The sequence below is a fragment of the Lepisosteus oculatus genome, chromosome 4 (assembly GCF_040954835.1).
Source record: "Lepisosteus oculatus isolate fLepOcu1 chromosome 4, fLepOcu1.hap2, whole genome shotgun sequence".
NCBI lineage: Eukaryota > Metazoa > Chordata > Actinopteri > Semionotiformes > Lepisosteidae > Lepisosteus > Lepisosteus oculatus.
The window spans coordinates 61,262,198-61,281,519 of record NC_090699.1 but is presented as its reverse complement, the minus strand read 5'-3'; the positions used below and the strand labels follow the sequence as shown (position 1 = coordinate 61,281,519).

The 19,322-nt window shown below is 38.1% G+C and overlaps 1 protein-coding gene across 2 annotated transcripts in view; it reads left to right on the top strand.

Moving 5' to 3' along the window:
• The window catches only part of poc1a (POC1 centriolar protein A), a 54,728-nt gene extending 35,860 nt beyond the window's left edge, over nucleotides 1–18,868 (top strand). The window contains exons 10-12 of one of the 2 annotated variants that reach the window (XM_015348018.2): nucleotides 5,839–6,042; nucleotides 14,732–14,789; nucleotides 17,224–18,868. In XM_015348018.2, the coding sequence (XP_015203504.1) occupies nucleotides 5,839–6,042; nucleotides 14,732–14,789; nucleotides 17,224–17,285 (324 nt within the window). In that variant the 3' untranslated portion in view covers nucleotides 17,286–18,868. The remainder of the gene's footprint in view (nucleotides 1–5,838; nucleotides 6,043–14,731; nucleotides 14,790–17,223) is intronic. The other variant, XM_015348020.2, reaches the window with a different exon arrangement.
• Nucleotides 18,869–19,322: the final 454 nt, after the last annotated feature.

Genomic DNA, 19,322 nt, shown 5'->3' with positions numbered 1-19,322 from the left:
TGGATCATTCTTGACTCCATTTTACTGCCTTAATATTATTTTGTTATAGCTTGTTAGTGACTTTTACACAAAATCTTATAAAATGTTTAATAAAAAGTACATTTTTGTGTTTGAATACATGTGCATATGATTATTTCTGCAACTTAGAGCTACAGTTCAGCTCGATATTATTCTCTTGTGTGAAAAGGTCAGCATTGGAAGATAAACAGGTGAGTTTTAATTGGAATTGGCTGTGGATGTTTTTTTTTAAACTTTGGGACATAGTCCTAGTTTCGAACTACGGAGCAGGCAGAAACCTTAAACATGTCACGGAGTCATGTGGCAAAGGGCGAGCCCTGCTGATGTGTAAAAATAGTTCTTATTTATTAATCATACAGCTGCGTTTCAGGCCAATTACAGCAGTGCAAGACCCTTTGAGTTTCCGAAGGAGAGAGAAACTGCTCATCGCCCTGGGAGTCAATTCGGAAACAGGATTAACAAAATGCGATCAATAAAAAAAGAGTGGGTTGTTATGCCGTTCTGTGTCCAGTTAATGTCAATAAATGTAAGCTGTTCCCTTTTGATTTTTTTATTTCGTTTGAGGGGACATAATTAAAAGAATAACTAGGTCAAGCAGTGTGAAGAGGTTTACAGAATTGTTCTGATGCTGGATTGAAGAGTAGTGAAACAAGTTCCATACATTTAACAAGTGGTAGAGCCATTTCTATAGATAAAGGGTAATGCAATATGAACGAAATGGCAGTTATTTAAATTACGAAACACAAGTATGTTTAATTGAATCGTGAGGCTTTAATTTAAACCAACGAAGCTTTCTTTATTGCCCCATTTTACGTGCCCAGATACAGCCTTATATGTCCATCTCTTTCACTCTGACTAATGGGGCTGTTTTGGAGTCAGCTTCATTTAGCCCTGTTGATAGTGTCCAATTTGGTGTTGCTGTTGCTGCACTGAACAGAGCTCGAAATAATTAAAAGGTTTGTAAAGAGGTTGTTAAAAATCAATGCAAGGCACTTTTATGAGGATTTATACAAAACCAAAAAAATGACTCCTGCTTTGTACATCTGATTACTGTAATAATTAATCTAAGATGTTCTGTCTTTGGAACACGTGACTGTGTGCTGGTGAGAGCTGATTGCATCCTGCTGAATTCCTGCCGTGTTTCACATATGTGTCACAGTACCTCCTTAGTACATGCTGCATGGTAGTTCTGCAGATTTATTTATGCATTACAGTTTTTCTGGATTTTTTTCTTCCCACTTTCAAAACTGGTAGAGGGAAAGGGAAAGGGGAAACAATAATATATGAATCGTTAACCTTTCCTCATTTAATGACGCAGTGCACCATTAATGTAGATTTTCAGTAGGGCCCTCTGGTGTGAATATCTAAGTTCATTAGAAATGTGAGGAAACATGAAAAGATAAGGAGTACAGAACCTAATTTCCAGTTCAACTTGAGAGTATCAGAGGGGTCTTATGATTTGTAGCTCAAATCCTAATCCCATACCTTTCAAACTGTCTTGTATGTTTGGCAAGACCAAAAAACGTCAGTGAAGTCACCCATGGAGATTTGGTGAGCTCTATTGATGGTTCTCGGGGCATGAATCTCTGGATCACAATCCTGCCGAGTTTGTGATTTGCCGGTTCCTTTTTTTTCTTGATTTTTATGTGCATCATGTTTTATCGGCCCCATCTTTATCCCTACAAAATACTGCTTATAATGACTGCATTGTTTTTAAACCAGTCAGCAGTAGTATGTCATTTAATGTAACAGTTTAGGAAAGCTATGCGTCCATACATGTAGATAAAAATTAAGATTATCTGGTCTGAACTAATACTGTTATAATTTAACATTGTTTTAGAATTCAGAAGACTTCAGAAGGGACAATGGTTGAGTGAGGAAACAATATGGAAACATTTTTCCTAGAGGTAGCGAGTGCACGCAGTTTACTACCTGATTACCTGCTGCTGTTTTCATGTTAATCATTTCTGGTGCTGAGCCTAAGCGGCCTTCAGTAATAGGCTTTCTGAGCCTTTATTTCTGTGAAGCCCATGCTGCCTCTCTTTCTTGCATGCCCATTGCAGATAGGGCCAGTGTGCCAACAGTCACATTGATAAGAGAGTGTTGAAAGCAGAAAAGGTTGCAGCCAGCTACTTCAAAGCCAGGGGTACACGCTGAGCTAGACTCTATAAACATTATCTTTGTTCCTCCAGGTCAGATGAAAAAAAAATAGGCAGCATTGAAAGAATCTTTAGCCATCGGTCAAGCTCATGTCTGAAGACGGGGCTGGAGACAAAGGGATTCATTATCTTTCAGCTCACTTTCATGTGTCCTGATGAATGGAGATCAAACACGTGTTTCTCATGCCTTTACCATAACCTCCTTATTTTATAAGGATATGGCATTATATGTCACTTTTTAATCTATGCCTATGGGAGTATAAGGTAGAAGGAATGATTTTTTCCGTCTCACTTTAACTGCGATCAAGAGATCAAAATCCTAAATTCATCATACTGTTTGCATACGTTTGTTCTCCTGTAATGGTTTTCTATACGTTTTGTATTTCCTGCGACTCTTTTTGCCTACTTCAGCCTTGCTAATGATATTGCAAATATGTAATTTCTACTTTACTTAATGTGTCATTCACATCTTTTCCATTTTGGTTCTCAAAAAGGGTTGAGTTCAGGGATACTAGAGACCCAGGTATTTCTAACAACCTCCCACCACCTCTTACAGTGTCTAAATCAGCATTTTCCATTATACACTTCAGAACTGAGCCCACGACCAATGTCAATGGCTGCGTCTTATAAGGGACAGTGGGTATCAAATGTGAGTCAGGAAACGATTGTTTTTTTCAGCAGTTTTTCCAAACAATCCAAACGCTTACTGAACATTTTTAATTGAAATGTGGATTGTCAGCTCCTTAAACTTTTAGATAGGTGTTTTATGGTTTTAACGTGGACTGCAGTCAGACATTCAGAGTGGCTTCTGTTTGTGTTATGCCTTTCAGCTACATCTCAGAAGTACGTTAAACGACAATTACAGTTCACAGCATTGCAATGATATTGCTAACAAAGAGAATCAAGACCAATCATGAGTGAATTGCAAACTAAAACCACAAATATTTGTGTTAAATCACCAAAAACAAATTAAAATTGAGCTAAACGTGAATGCAACAAATTAAAACCAGCAATTTCAGTTTTGGCAGCCAGTCTTATTTTCTAATAAAATAGATTTCAGTTGGAGTTAATCCTTTGGTCTCTGTACTGACAGATAGCCGTAGGCCGTGCCTTGTTTTGGATTAGAATGGATTTCTCTGTTTTGAATTGTTCCAGAAGGGTGAAATCTTTGTCTTTTTAGACTGGAATGGAATGGAAAAACATTCTTGTAAGAATGAAAAATGATACTTTTGCTTCCTAATTCATATAACAGCCAGATTCTAGCATGACCGTCAGGTAGTTTAAAAAGTTGTGTGGGAGTAAGGTGTTGGCTCACAGCTATCACATGCATAAATGCACCTGCCTCGTATATGCTCCATACGAATGGCTTTATTTGGTTAGTGTGCTTTTTTTCCAATGGTTTTGTATGCAAGGGGGCATTGATAGCTCTGTCAAGCTAGTCTAACTCAAAAGTTTCATTGGGGCCTCAGGAAATTTTCCACTGTTGGTTTTTCCAGTCCAGGTGATTCATTAAGGCTTTTTAATCACAGTGTAAGTCTTTCTGAATCAGATGGTGCAAATGAGCATATGTGTATGCAGCTGCTTTATTGCTCTTCTGTAAATAGCTCGTTTCTTCACCAAGAGTTAATTTCACCTTGGTGCAGTTTTGTTTGCTTGGCACTAGCTCAGGATTTTTTTATATCCATCAGCTCCACACTGCTACTGTGCACAGCAAAAATCTCATATCCTGTGGGGAGAGGCATGTGTGGGAGGGGGGCATGGAAAGATGGTCTCTTTGTAACTTACTGAGCAAACAAAGACATCCTCCTCTGTCAAGCCTCAGGTGTGAATGAAATGTTTGCAATGACTGGCCAGCATGGTGAAGGATAATTAGAATGGAAGATGATGGCTCTCTGACTTGTCTCTTTGGAGCTGAGTTGATGTGCAGAAGGTGCTCTGACGTCACATTACTTTTGCTCTTCCAGCGGAGAGATTCTAACAACGAGGGCAGCTGACTTTCATGAAGAAAGGCAGGATACATACCCTAGTAATCCAGGTTTTTAGAAAGTCCAAAGAAGGCGGAAATGTGTGTCTGAGCAGGATATGTTACGCATAAAGACCCTTGATGAATATTTAGTACTGGAAATTATCCTTTGCAAAAAGAATAATGCAGCAAGAGAAGCTTTTAGGAGCTTCGCACAATATTTCTTTCAAGTAACATGGGTATAGTATTACGGTTTATATCTCCTTCCCCCATGATGTTTGTCTGTATGTAGCATTTCCCTTTTTGTGGATAACCAGCATTAGCTTTGTTGACTTTGTGATTCCTATTGGAGACCAACAGCGTGTCCTTGTTCGAACAAAAGAGTATCCTATCCTAATTCTGTATACTCTGGACCAGTTCCACTCACCACCCTGAGATGTTAAATATAGCTGTGCAGTGTGCTTCTCTAAGTGCTCTGGATTTATGTTAGGCTATACCCCTTTGTTAATAAATATTTGAACTGGCAGGCTTGTGCAGTTGACCGGGGGGCACACAATGCACCTGATCTTGTCTAGGTCAAAACATTTCAAAAGGCTGAAATATAAAACAAAGATGAAAAATGAACTTCGTATGCTATTAAATCGCCATAAGACTGAAACACTTTTTTCCATTGCGTTTCATTCTAAACTCAGAGACAAATTCTGTGGCTCTTTCATGTACATTTGTACATATACTTTTCATCTTCATCACTGGATATTCAATGGATTCATGTCTGAAGGTTGGCATAATCATGAAGTATTTGATTTCCTGAGTGACATAGGATTTTTGTGCTCATTGAGTTCTTGACTACCATATCGCTGCCTCTTCCTTTAAAATAGATCAAATAGTTTTCAGCCAAGATACACTTTATAGTCTTTAACAGAGCAATTAATATTTGACTGGATGTGCAAATTTTAGTTTCTCCCTGAAGCTTTCTCGGTGTTGCTTAATATTTTTATAGTACAATCTTCCCAGCGATCTGCAGCTGTCATTCACAAAATGTACAATAGGTTTGGTATTGGTAATCACAAAGCCCTCAATAAAAAGGTTTGTCATTATAGCTGTTAGTTCATCACGCCTGACCTGTCCATCTCTTATTGTTTAACTCACAATCACCAGGGATATACTGCAAATATTTACCCTCTCCACCTTGGATCAGGGGCCTGCCCTTTACTGCACCTGTTCACCAGATGTTTCCAGTAAGTGCTTTTAAGGACAGCAATGGCTGGAGCACTTTATTACAGGAAAAGTGCCCTGCGATCTCGCTGTTTGGTTCCTTGTTTATTGTGCCTGAAATGTTAGAAATAGCAGGAGAAGGCAAAACAAGACTTCCTCTCATAAAACAGTACTACAATATTTTTTTTCTGTTTTACTTGAACTCCACATGTTCTGTTCTGCTTTATTTATGGGTAGTTTGTTGGTTTTCTCAATGCTAGTGTACGTGTTGCCTTAGTGGCTTCTCTAATAGTGGATTTGTTACAGAAATTGATTGTATGGCTTTAAAGTTTTAAATAATACTTGTTACTTTTCTGTGAGTCCTCCCTGTGCCAGTAGGCTGAAAGGCCCATGGACCGCATTTTGTGTTTACTGTAGCTAACAATCCTGCTAATTGGACTCTGTTATTGACCCTTCTGCCTCTTTCTTTTTTTCCATCCTCAGCCCCCAGAAGCTGTAGACGTCTTGGAAATTCCTGTTTCTCATCAGGAAAAGAGGAGTCAAAGCGTAAGCAGGGCTTCCCAGATCGAAAGAGACCCTGGAGTCAAATCTTCCAGCTCCCAGCAGCAGACTGCAGAGACAGGAATCTCGGCGGCCCTGGCCAGCACTTTGGAGCACATTGTTGGTCAGCTTGATGTCCTTACTCAGGTAAGCAGCAGGACTCTTTTTACAGTTCTTTGAATAGCAAATAAAAATTGTGAGGAAACATAATTTGGGCAAGTATGCTCCATTCATTGTGTCTGTGCACTAAAAGAGATGGCTATGCCCCGCTGATGAGGCATAATGAGGACAAAAGAGCTGTCCACAGCTGATAACTCTGGCAAAAGGGTTGTGGGAGTCAGGAACAAGCTATCCAGCTGTATTAAAGGAAGGTGGTGTTATTGCATCTTTCATGAAACAGCTGGCTGAGAGCCTCTTACCTATTGCCTGCTAGGAAACAGACAAGTGAGATGGAGAATACCCTTTTTTCAATTGCAAACCTTATGCTCTTAAATACAATGAATAATTTTAGTTTGAAACAAATCTATTACCTAATGAAACCAAGTGCTGCAGTTTCACAGGAACATGTACGATTCAATTTCTCATTTTTAATTCAACATCCTACAGTATATGAGCTGCATATTACATTACCTCAAGATACAGCCTTGGAATCAATACTTAATTATGATCAGACAGCACGGCAATTTGTTCTTTTTTTTTTTGTGCCTGACCTGTATATAAACGTCTAATCAGTTTTCATGGGTTTCATTGAAGACTAGTGAAGGCTGCTATGAATAATTCATTCTGTTCATTTCCAAGGAGCTGCAGGGGAACTAACCAGCACTTTGACTTTACATTCTGTTTTACTCTACTGTGCAGCATTAGATTATTGACTCGTGCTCTACATGTCTCAAGAGCACGTGCTTAGGAACAATTACTAATTACGGGTATGCTAGGCTGAATTTTTCAATGATTCAAATATTTATTTTAAATTCAAATGTTTGCTTGTTTCCCTCTCCCTCCATTCTTATTTTTACAATGATTTTTTTTAAATCAGAAGTATTAAAGTTTGTGGCTAATCCCAGCAGTGGACCTCAGGCTAAGACATCATGTCAAGCACTGCAAAACATTTGTCTTTTATTGCTAACACGAGAAGGCCCAATCAAAATAGTTTTTTACTGACACAGAATTGCCAGTTATTGTATTGTGTACCCACCCACTGTGGAACTGTCAGCGCATATTTTCACATCTCGGTTCACGGCTGTAACAGAGGAGAATGTGACTCCTCCAACCCACTCACCATACTGGCTGAGCAGCCCAGGAATCCCAGTTGTACCAGTTACCTATTTTTTATCAACAACATCAAAACAAATTGCAACCTGAAACACAGGCATCTTCATGGTATAGAATTTCTTGTGTCACTTCAACTCTTCCTGCTTCTCGGTTCATATATATATAAAGATCATTACTCCTGAGAAAGCTGATTTGGATGTACCTTCAGAACGTTTTGATCAATACATGCTAAAGTGCATTAATGAAAGCACATCATAACAGGCGCATGTCTTTGCATTTTTCAAACAGAATGTCTGTACTATGTGTACACTGTACATTGTAATCAAGTGGGATTACTACATTTACTACATTGAAATGATTAAAATGTAGTTTCTGCGTGAGTAATGTTCTTTAGGTTTGGTTTATGGTGGGTCCACCTCATCACCTGAAGGTCACCAGGATGGGAAACATTATGGTGACTTTAATTGGCTTGAAGTGGGTCATTGTTCTTTAACGCTTCAGAATAGGGTTGTGCTTTCTTACTAAATGGGTCCTGGTGTTGTGAATGAACGTGTGAATATTCCAGGTGTGGGCAGGAATATTTTGCCAGGAAGCATCTTTTCTTTGTGAGTGTGAAGGAGATAAGAGTAGGATGGTTGGCGGTTTTGGGGATGGAATTGGAGGAATGGGGATAGAAGATGTATATACTATATAGAGGACACTTTCCTGCTCCGCTCAAAGCAACTGTGAGCTGCAATCAAGACTGAAGAATAAACCAAGGTTTACCACACAGGGTCCTGACTGCAGTCTTAAAATAATATTTTATATTACACATTTCGTGGCACGTCCTTTCAAGGTGGTGTACAAGAAAACAGTCAAAAACAGGAGACGGATAAATTAAAACTAATTTAGAATCCTGAAACCAGATTTAAAAGCTAGATTGTAAAAGTATGTTGTAAGACAGGATTTGAAAGTACTGACTGGCTTCCAAGATCTGATTTGAGCTGCAAGATCACTCCACAGTCTTGGATAAACAAAAGCCTCATATCGGCAATGAAAAAGAGGGCCAGAGTCCAGGAAGTGCAAACAGTGCGTCAGTGTATTGGGAGTTAACAATTCACTGAAGTAGTCAGAACCCAAGCGGTTTAAGCCCTTAAAGGTGAGCAGGAGTCTTTTGAGTGTTATTTTGAAATACACAGGAAGCCAGTGCAAGAAAGCTGAAACAAGTGATATATGTTCACGCACTTGTGCCCTGAACATGCTGCAACTAAGACATGCTACCCTGTGTCTCTAGTGGAAACCATTTCTTCAAAAACATTTAGTAAATGATACTTCATTCTACGGTATTCAATTCTCAATGCTCTGTTTTTTTTGTTGGTGGCGAACGTGCTTTTATGAGTAATCCATGACTCAAGGTCAGATAAACTTTTATCTAAGTTTTAGCTTTTATCAGGAGGGGGTTTAATTTGTTTGCTGCCTCAGTTGATCCCTGCTCATTAAAATTGTGCAAGTCAGGATAGATATTGTACAGTATGTTACTTGATGAATGTAACATTAAAAAAAGAAAAAGTGAACTCAGAGGGCTTCCGTGTAATAATGGAAAGTGATATAACGCAGATACCAATGTATTTATTTCATTAGGATTAGGTGCAATAAATGTTGATATACAGAAAATGTAGGGAATGAAAGACTTATTTAGGAACTGCAAATTTCTGAAACAAGTTTAAGAATGATTTGATCTGTCTCATCGGTTATCAAAAATCCCCATTTTCTTCAGTTGTTTTAAGACCTGTTTTTCCAAACTCCATTTATGTCTAAGTTATGTGCAAGTTTATTTTATTTGAAAATCGTAGTGTTTCATCAATAAAATACAGAGATGTGATTCCAGACAGCATGCACACGTTTGCATTGCAGTATTTTAGCATCCTAAGGAAGTTGTAATCAAGCCAAAAAATGAATCCTAACATGAACGTTATTAACAAAGCCCCTTATAAGGACAACTGATTGTAAGACTGACCTTGTAAGCACATTGAGCCTGATGCACTGACTTCATCAGGAAAATTCCTAGAAACACAGGTGCATGCTTACAAAAGTCTTGAAAGCATAGTGTTCATCTCATAAAACTCTGTGCAAAGCAATATTGATTATTTTAAGAGTTTTCTAATGAAATTTGTCTAAAAGGGAATTACAATTTAAAAGCGTAGATCGTGACATCTAAAAATAGAATCTAGCTTACAAGGAAACAGGCGCTGACTTTGTTCTTTTCATATTTATCTGCCAAATACCTTTTTTAAACACAGATGAAGTTATAACTGAGTATGAAGATGTATTCTTGTAGTAATTTCTGTCATTTAAAAATGTGTATTGTAAAAAATACTCTGTTCTACTTATTTTAGAGCTCCCCATCAGGAAAATAAGTCATGAGTGATTAACAAATGGAGATTTCCACTGATATTCGAGAAATGGTTATGTGCATCACAGGGATAAGTCATTACTGTAGGACAGCATAGCTGATTGATATTACATTGGGATCTGATATATACTGTACAGTCTTTATTGTATTACATTGTATTGTATTATTGTATTTAATCTTAAATCCATAAAAGATATCTCCAACAGATGTGTCACAGAAGGCCGTTTGTTTACATCTGTTAATAAATAGATTGAATGTAAAAAGATGTCAAGGTACTTTATCGTGAATACCTGTGCAGTTGAGTTTGTGACCTCCATAGGTTTCATGAACCTACTTTCACAGTCTGGCATTCAAGACTACCTTTATTAAGCACCATATGATCAAGTTTGTCATTCTTAGCTGCCTCTTCATAATTGTTTATTTTTGTGTTGCATTCCACAGAATAGTGAAGCTGATGTGTAGCCGGATGACCTCTTGTCAAATCTGTGCTTATTAACAACAACAATGTTTAATGCTTTGAAGTGCATACACTTACATTTTTTATGTTTGCAGTGTAAACTGTGATCGTCTTACATAAATTCCATATTTTATCAGTGTTTATTTTAACAAAGAAATGTGGGACTGTGTTCACGCTGTTATAAAAGCTAATCAGCAGCAGTGCTAACACATTTTAATACTTTCACCTTAGACGCTGCATCTAGGAGGAAGAGAAATCAGGTCTGTTTGGAAAGCATATCGAACTGCATGTCAGTTCTGAGGTTACCAATAATAATCCATTCCACACAACGTCAAGCGGATTGACTAGAGAAAAGCAGCAGGCATATTATTTAGCTTTAACTTATTTATCTTTCTAAAGCAAAGCATGACTTCACATCTATTGATCTGTTAGTACTTAAACAGCATAAACTTCTCCTACATTTTCAGTAGATTATTTTTTATTCTCCTTGGGAAACATGAAGGTAATTTTACCATACCTGTAGTATGGTGCTTTCTTTTTCTTTCAGAGTGGCTTTTATTAAACGACCATAGTCATTGACACTCAGTTGGAATATGAGCCTCAACCCTGTATGACTTTTAGATTTGTTAATTTTTGTTACCACAGGCTGAAATGCAGTATTAGTCAGTGGAAGGAAAAACAAAATGGACTAGTAAGTAAAACGTGCCATTAAAATATTTAATCGTTCAATTTGCTTACTAGTTTATTGTTACTCATAGAGTAATTAAAGATGGGTGTTGAAATCTGATTTGATCCCTTTTAGAAATTTGGTAAGTAAAATTAAAATCCAGAGAGCTCACCTTTCTTTCCATTTTATGTTTTATCTAGCATTATGAATTCACTTTATAGTCTCACTGGTGATGTACTGTACCCTTTCTTACTTGTTGGTCCCTAGTTTTCCTTTCATAGCTTAAAATATGTTGCAGCAATATGTTTTTGTATGTTGTGGCAACACACCTTTTCATTATTGTTAACTATTTTGTTGGAATTTTACGGTAAACATCTGCTCATTTGGGGACGAATTCAAGATGTTCCTTATTTGACCTGTTTAACAAGTTTGTGAGTGGCTCACTGTGGTGAAAGTGCTGTTCTTTGTTTTTTTGTGTCTTATTTCAGCATTCATTTTCTCAATGGAAGACATTTCACTGGTAGAACCGCTCGTTGTTTCTTTAGGAAAAAGTCAGGAAATTATATCAAGAGCAGATGAGGGGAAAACAGATAGAGATATCTCTTTCAAAGGCACATTAAACTTTTTTCCCACGGTTTGCAATACATTAAATATTAATGTACCTATAATTCAAATGTATTCAGCTTTAGGCTCAAGATAATAGACATACAGAAAGCTACTCAGTACCCCTTAAGTGTATTAGTTTGCGTGAGTTAGCAGTTCTTTTTAAATTCAGTTTTGATCTGGCTTGAGAGGAACATGTTAAAGGTTGTGACTGAAGGATCATCGTGATATTTTAGTCTGGACAGGGAAGAGTTTTGATTTTCGTTCTTATTATAGTGAAAGAAGCAGCAGCACAACAACAAAGCCTTCATGCTGGCCCTCTGGGATAGAGAGAACTTATCGATTAGGAGTGATACCAGGAGTTATTTTTTGTAGGAGTAAAATTCTGATGCATTTAAACCACATTAAAGTGTTTGTAAACAGTCTCATGTTTTTGAGTGTTAAACAAGTAGTGAAGATAGGTCGGGTCTGATGCATTTAGCTGTACCCTGTATTGGCCCTAGGGCCTCCATTTTGATGTGTGCTGTGCACTGATCTTCACAAACAGAACCATGCCAGTGTGTTTCCTTTGCTAAAGAACATTTCCATGTGTTTTTTCTGCTTCAGCTGAATGCTGGTATTTGTTTGTTACCTAAGGGTTGGGGTGAGCAGATGGTTTCCATTGCAAGCGGAAGTCATTTTGTCCCTGTGCACCTCCAGCGGCATGTTGGAAATAGCTCTGACCTTCACAGATTCAGTTTTGAAAGAGGTTTCCAGGCACGTGGGAGCATTTATTGACATTCCAGGCTTACAGCCGTGTACAGGGAATTGTGCTCTCTGACCTTTCGGACTCGCTGTCTCTCCTTCCTAGTCACACTTCTTCAGCTTCTCCAAAGTCTCGTAAAGTAACCGCTTTTTCTGCTTGGATCTGGGCTTTCCTGATTAACAATGAAAGCGCTAACCGAGGCAAATCAGCAAAATTGCCACATGTGATTTTGGTTGTATATGCATGGTGGAAAAAAAACATAATGTCTCCCCTTGATCCGTTTACATTACACGATTACAGATTCAGATTGCTAACACTTTGCTTCAAAACCAGGGCTCATGTACAACAAAAACTGTAATCTTACCACCATTATCGTACTGTGTTGCATGAAGAGAGAAATAATTCACTTTTTTTCAAAGGCACGTGAACCTGGGAATCTGCTGCATTAGCAACTGAAGCTTACAAAGTTTTCTGCATCCCAAGTGACGCAGTAGATTGTCCTCTGAACCACATTTTACAGATAATAGGGAATATGAGAAACATTTGTTGTGAACTCCGTATGGTGCGACAGCTTGAAATATTTAAAAGCGTAACACATTAAAATGAGAGCAAAACTTGTAAGCGTCTCTTAGAACAAGCCTGGCAGTCGCCAAACAAATATCCAGAGCGATCGCAAACACCCAACCACAGCTGAAAAGAGCCAAATTAAGCAGCCAGCAGACAAAAATAGCTCCAGTCTATGAAGACTGACTTGAACTTAATAGTCTTTTAGGTTTCCTTCAAGCCTAAATCGGCAGTAAATGGAAAATATTAACACAAGTGTTGTGACTGCTTCTCATAAGGTTCTTACAGTCCTTACAGTTTACAGTACATCTTACCCATTGTCTGTCTGATCAGTGATGGAATGGGAAACATTTCTTCCTCTTGGCTTTTATCTATGCTTATTTTCCATTTGTACTGAACACTAGATTTATGTTTCTTAATGTGGATTTTAACACTTTCAGCTAATATTTGTTTGCATGACTCTCTAGATTTGTGCTTATTTCATTAGTTAAAGAGATGGTCCTTTTTTTTTTGTAATGAAAAACATATTCCTACATCAAAATTATTATTTGGATGTGCAGTCTGTCAATATTTAATCATTCATTCATTATAATTATTTTTCTTTAATCGTGCCAAAGGTCTTCTCAGACATATTTGTTTAATACTGTTTATTTCATAATCCAAATAAGAACTTAACTGGCAGCCTTGCTGGTTTTAGATTCACTTTGACTTTGACAGTTACCACCCCTGATCTCAGTAGATTCCTGAAACCAAGCAGGACTGGGCTTCCTTTGAGATGGGAGACCTCCAAGGAAAACCAGGTGTTGGTAGACCAACAGGTGACACAGATCTCTAGACCACACTATTCTCTAAGAGGTGGTGTCTAAAATGGCTAACTTGTGGTCATTACAGATCCTGTGGCATACGTAGAGCTGGTATCCTGGCTAAATTCCCCTTTAGGCGTGCACAATCACTAATGTAATCAGAAACTGTGTTGTAAAATTGAAAGAAATTTGAAAAAAAAATTTTTTTGGGGGGATAATTCTCCACAAACAAGGAAAAATTATTCCTGGTATAGCCTCTTCTATAAAAAAAAATCAAAATTGGGGAAAAAAAAGTGATGAACTTTCTGTTGCCTGTTGCAATGGCAATCCTTATTCACAAAATGTAGTCTTCTCTTTTCTAAGCTATTGCAACTCCTTCTATAGGGAGCCAGCCATGAGTATAAACATATTTGCCTCCTGTCTTCTCCTTCCCTCTCCTGACTATAAAATAGGATTTAAACTCCCCACTCCACTTCAAAGGACAATTCTAGTGTGTTCTTACAAAAGGGGCCGAAAACCTTCAGAGACTAAAAGTTTCGTCTTCTTATGACTATGATGATATCACAAAGCACATATACTCGATAGGTTGAAGAGTTTTTTTTTTAGCATTCGACACTGTAACTTGGCACTAGACCTGATGAACGTCTCGGAAACATGCTACTGTCTTTGTGTTGCTTTCCCCATATGCTGCGATTTCTTTGTGGCGTAATCCTAAAAAAGAAACGCAGTTTGGCATGTGCGCTTTCAAGAAAACCTATCCCTGCCTGACCTCACTGTAAGGTAAATAACACTGTTTTTTAAAGTACGTTATGTGAATTCTCGGGGATGAATGACAATTCATCACAGCTCCCCAAATTCCCCCCTTATGTTACTTACTAAAGTGATTTATTTCACACCTTCATCTGATCTGCTGTGCAATGGGGCTGTTGGCTCATAACCTCTGGAACATGTCAGCTGGGTGGGCGCTGTAAGTCAGTGGTGGATGAAGTCGTCTGCTATGTGTCAATGCTGTATAAAAGCAATTCATTGTTTTTTTTACTCCAGTTTTCATGTGTCTTGTGTTGTTAGTCCATGGAAAGAGACAAGAGGAGTTGTTGCGATTAAGAAAAGCCTTGCATGAATGTGGTTCTGTAGAACATTTTAGTTTGATCAAAATGACAGGTACAAAAAAAACTACCCACAAATGCCCATCCGAGGACATTCGAGATAATAGCTGTGATCATTAGTGTCAAATAGGACAGGCTGCACAACAGCGTCCACTATGATTTCACGTGTCATGTCATTTCACACAATAAAGTGCCATTTTTCTTTTCACTCCCCCCTGTGCATGTAGAGCAGTTCGTCACCCCTGAGAGACGAGAAGAAAACACGGACATTAAAGAAATTGGCTGGTAAACCCCTTTTGATTATGAGCTTCACGGGGGACCTTTATTTCTGCTGCGTAAAAACTACCCAATTTGACGAAGAGAACACTGCCAGGATAATTTAAACTGGCAGCTAAAGCACCCCTTTCCAGGAGAGACGAGATGAGGCTGGCGCGTTGTCACGGCAGGTCAAATAATATCTTTCGCATTTCAGACCTCGAGATGGTGCGATAAGCCCTGGGTATTGATTGGAAAAGCACACTCACAAAGGAAGGAAACGCAAACCCTTTCCCCGTAGCATGAAATCCCAGCAGATGTTATCTTGCTGTGGCTCCCAGGCCCCGAGGGAGTATTCAGGAAGCCTGTTCGCTGCAGTCCGTGCAGTTTGCCTTTCGGTCTCGCGTACATGTTGGAAGTCTCCAGACAGGGTCATTCTCGGGCTGGGGCAGCGCGAGAGGCCCTGTGGTCATAGTATAAGGAGACAACACACAGCTCGAGAGGCATGAGCCCAGTTCCCCAAAATAGAATTCGAATTACCATACTTTTACTGTGAATCACTACATTTTCAAGCCCTAAAAATAGCCACTCTTATCGCCAGCTCTGTACAAGAAATACATGAGCATGTTTTTTTTTTCTTGCCTTGTGTGTGCAGCTTGAGTTCTAAAATTGGGTGGTTGGAGGACGTTCGGCAGCAAAGGTCTATTAAAATAGTCTTGTTTCTGTAGTAACTAGTAAATTATTGCCTCTTAAGGCTTGGTGCTAGTTTCAGAGACGCTGATTAGCAGTAATCGTGCCTTGCCTAATGCTACTTTAGGAAAAATTGATTGAGGACTAGGGATAATCAGTTCTTGTGAAATGACACTTTAGTTTTCTTCATCTGTCAAGTGACTCCTACCTCAGATGGCAAGCTAGTACTACAACGCGTTTCACTGAATGACTTACCCTAGCTTCCCCTTTTCATCTTCTTTCTGCCACAGGCAGTTCACCTAGTTCTCTGCACTGGTACTGTCGCATTAAAATTCTGCTTCATAATAATTCTAATAATTTACATTATTATCTGTACTTGTACATTAACGTTTATTTACTATTGCGTACCAATTCAATTACAATGCACAATGTAGTAATTTAATTTCCAGGTGGACTATTTATCTGTGCATATGGTCATCACAAAGTGAGCGAAAGGACATTTGTCTAACCATAAATTTAAGAAGTACTGCTGTGCCGTCTTTGAGGAGTTCTTTAAAACTGGAGGAGTAAAAAAAAAAAATGTCCAAGCGATAATGTACTTCCTGCGTTTGGTTGGGAATGAATATGCCATTTTTATCATGTTATTACCCAAGTTCTGTGTATTCGCAACACAATGTTCCCTCTGTCTGCCTTTCATCTCTAAGCACTCACCCGTACTAGAGGAAGTGCAGTCCAAACAGCAGTGACATTAAATACAGTAGCTGTTTGATCTTAATTAATGGAGAGCCTTTCTCAGAAGCAATTTCGCATTTACAGAGCTTGGTATGTCCGCAGCCGAACCAAACCGTAGAAAGCAAATAATGTACGGCACAGAAGTTTGGTGGCTTGCTCAATGCAAAACACTTTTTTGGACTGCTATCCTCCTTGCCAAGTACGATTTTGGAAGTGTGTGTTCGGTTTTGTTTGTAGTATTTCAACATAATTAAAAGAGACATCAAAACACTGAAATAATAACTATACAACATAAACAATAATAGTCAAAAGCACGGTTAGCATTATTTAAATGATGGTGTTACTGACCTATTCTGTCAGCTGTGACCTATTCAATTAAAAATCTGTGTATTTAATTTTAAAATATATTTAAAATGTGATTTAAACCAGCAATAAATAAGCAATAATCCAATTTCAAAAAATCAGCTGAGTTTAGCAGTGCTTTCATTGACTAACTCAGATTTATTAGGAAAGTTCCTGAGTAAGTTACTTTATTTTTTTAAATAAACTGAACATATTTGTTTGTAAGACAAGGCATCTACTGTACACGTGTGTTTCTGGATTGTTAGGGAACAATTTCCGGAGTTACCACCGGATACTCAGCAGACAGAAATGGTTGTTCTTCCATTATGTCTGTCAGTGCAGCCAAAGCACATTCATGTGATTATTGTAGGCCTTAGCAGGCCGGATGGAAGACCGAAGGCTCAGTCGTGTGGCTGATGTGTCTGCTGAAGCTGGCCAATGTATAGCATTTATTAAATTATCAGCACATTTTTTCTCAAAGAGCAAAGATAGCTTTCTCGTTGAGGATCTACTACGTCTTCTCCTCTGTGTTTGTGGGGAGCAGATAGGTTGCTGTTCTCTGAAACACAGAGCAGGCTGGGGGCTCCATCGTCATAATCAGCGTGATTGTTTGGTGATAACGGAACATTTGTTAGCAGACTAAAGTAGATGCATTCATACTTTCCCCTTTTTATGTTTTACTATTCCTTCCACCCACCAGACAGTGGCTATCTTGGAACAGAGGCTGACATTGACAGAAGACAAACTGAGAGAGTGCATTGACAACCAGCACAAGATCACCCTCCAGCTGAGACGAAGTGACAGCAGATGACCTCTGCAGTGCTGTGGCAGAAGACCTGATCTGTTTTTATTAAATAGTTTAGAATTTCTACTTTTAACATGAGTTTATCTGAGGACCGCTTTTCAGAAAATGATAAATGTGCCTAGCAGTTTTTCCCATGAGTTTGCCTTGCTTACACTATAAAAATGTCTTTGCTTTTGTATGGTTTGTATAGCTCATACTGCTCAATACTTTAATGTTTTCATTGTGTTTCTCTAAACCTTCCTGTACATCTAGCATGAGGTACCAAAGTGAATTAGGGAAGTCTAATCCTGGAATTCTTCCATAAATCCTATAATTTGACAGAAGATTGCTCCTTCAAACAATTTATGTAAAATAAGTTGCCCCATTGAATGGTGCCATCCATCCTGAAATCCCTCAGACCTAGTTCTGTGAACTTGACGGGGCTCAAAACCTGTTTACATAATAGAACAGGCTTTTCATCTCGCATTGCAAGCTACATTACAAGCAACAGAACCCTTTGTCATGTGCTGTCTCTTTAGGGATGAAATTTATTAGGATGGATTAGATAATTTGAGACATAAGCGTCGTTCAATTTCAGAAGTATACTCAAACTGACTTAATTTTAACATGAAGGTCAGTGAATCTCTTCGCAGAGACCTCAATAGATTTTTTTCTGAATTACCGAGATGAGTTGAGTGACCACCTTAAAAGGAAAGAATTTCTTAGCCTGATGAAAGTTAAACAGGACTCCATACATCAGTAAGGGCCCACTGATTAAGATTTCGTGAAGTAAAAAGTCTCCCAGGATTTGCTGTGTGATTTCACACTTTTCACACATATACAGTACAATATACTTGAAAGATACATAAAATAATTCAATCTTTGCATAGCAAAAAAACATAAAAACCACAAGTTTGTGACATAAAATTATTGATCAGATTAAATTCCTTTTATAAATTTTATAACCATTTATTATTAACAAGACATTAATAGTGTCAATTGGCTGGTACAGATAGACTTGTTTTAATAATCACATTTACCAACATGTGATAGTGTTTTATAAATTTATGGGTGTTAATAGGTTGTTAGTTCTGCATTTATGAAGACTCTGCCAGCAACCTTAAATCGAGGTGTTAGCCAGTAATTTTGTATGCCTTATCCTCAAAGAGATTCATGTGCTGAAAGCAATAATAGTTCCGTATATGGATTTCTTTCCACTTTTGCTGTCTTTGCAATCAGTTTTTATTTTTTTATTAATTTAAATGGCATACAGTGATGTCTGTTAAACTTATTTGTTTGTATTCTGTTTACGTTGATATAAAAACCATGTACTTTGTTCTCTGATCATTAAAGTTACTGATCCTTACTGTAGGAGTGTTTTTTTTGTATTCCTCCAAAAAAGTGTTAACTTTTAAAGCACCTTTCCACTTTAGTTGTCACCTGAGTTGAGCCTTAGTCTTTCTCTTTTTCTTGGCACTGTAATTTAACATCACACCTATTTATACACATTTGGAGAAGTCTAAGGAATTGCAGAAATACATGTTAACACCTGTGTCTTGTTTGTTAATGTTCATTACAAATCAGTTGTATACATAAGGTAGGTTACAATGGAGAAGAGCTTTTGCCTTGCATAGCTCATTTGCTTGTTGGTAGCTTATTGATCAAGGACAGTTGAAGAATGATTCATGGCAGAATGTTTTCACTTTGACATCTTTCTTCATCCCTGACAAGGAAAAACGAAAGCTTATTTGTCTTTTATTTTGTAATGTATTAAAAATCAGACCACTTTTTTTTGGTCCTGTGTAAAACCCTAAGTGAAGCCTTCGGCCAAGTTCTTTTTTTAAGGAAAGGGGGGGAATAAAGTTTGTTGTCATTAAAGCTGCCAGACGGATGACCTCACTGAAGTTTCAGCAAGAGTCTTTTGTGTTCTGATTGATCCCGGGGGGGGGAGAGAGAACGTGTGTGCCTGAAAGCTGCAGAAAATGAATTTTTGCCTGAAGAGTCTGTTGAGAAGC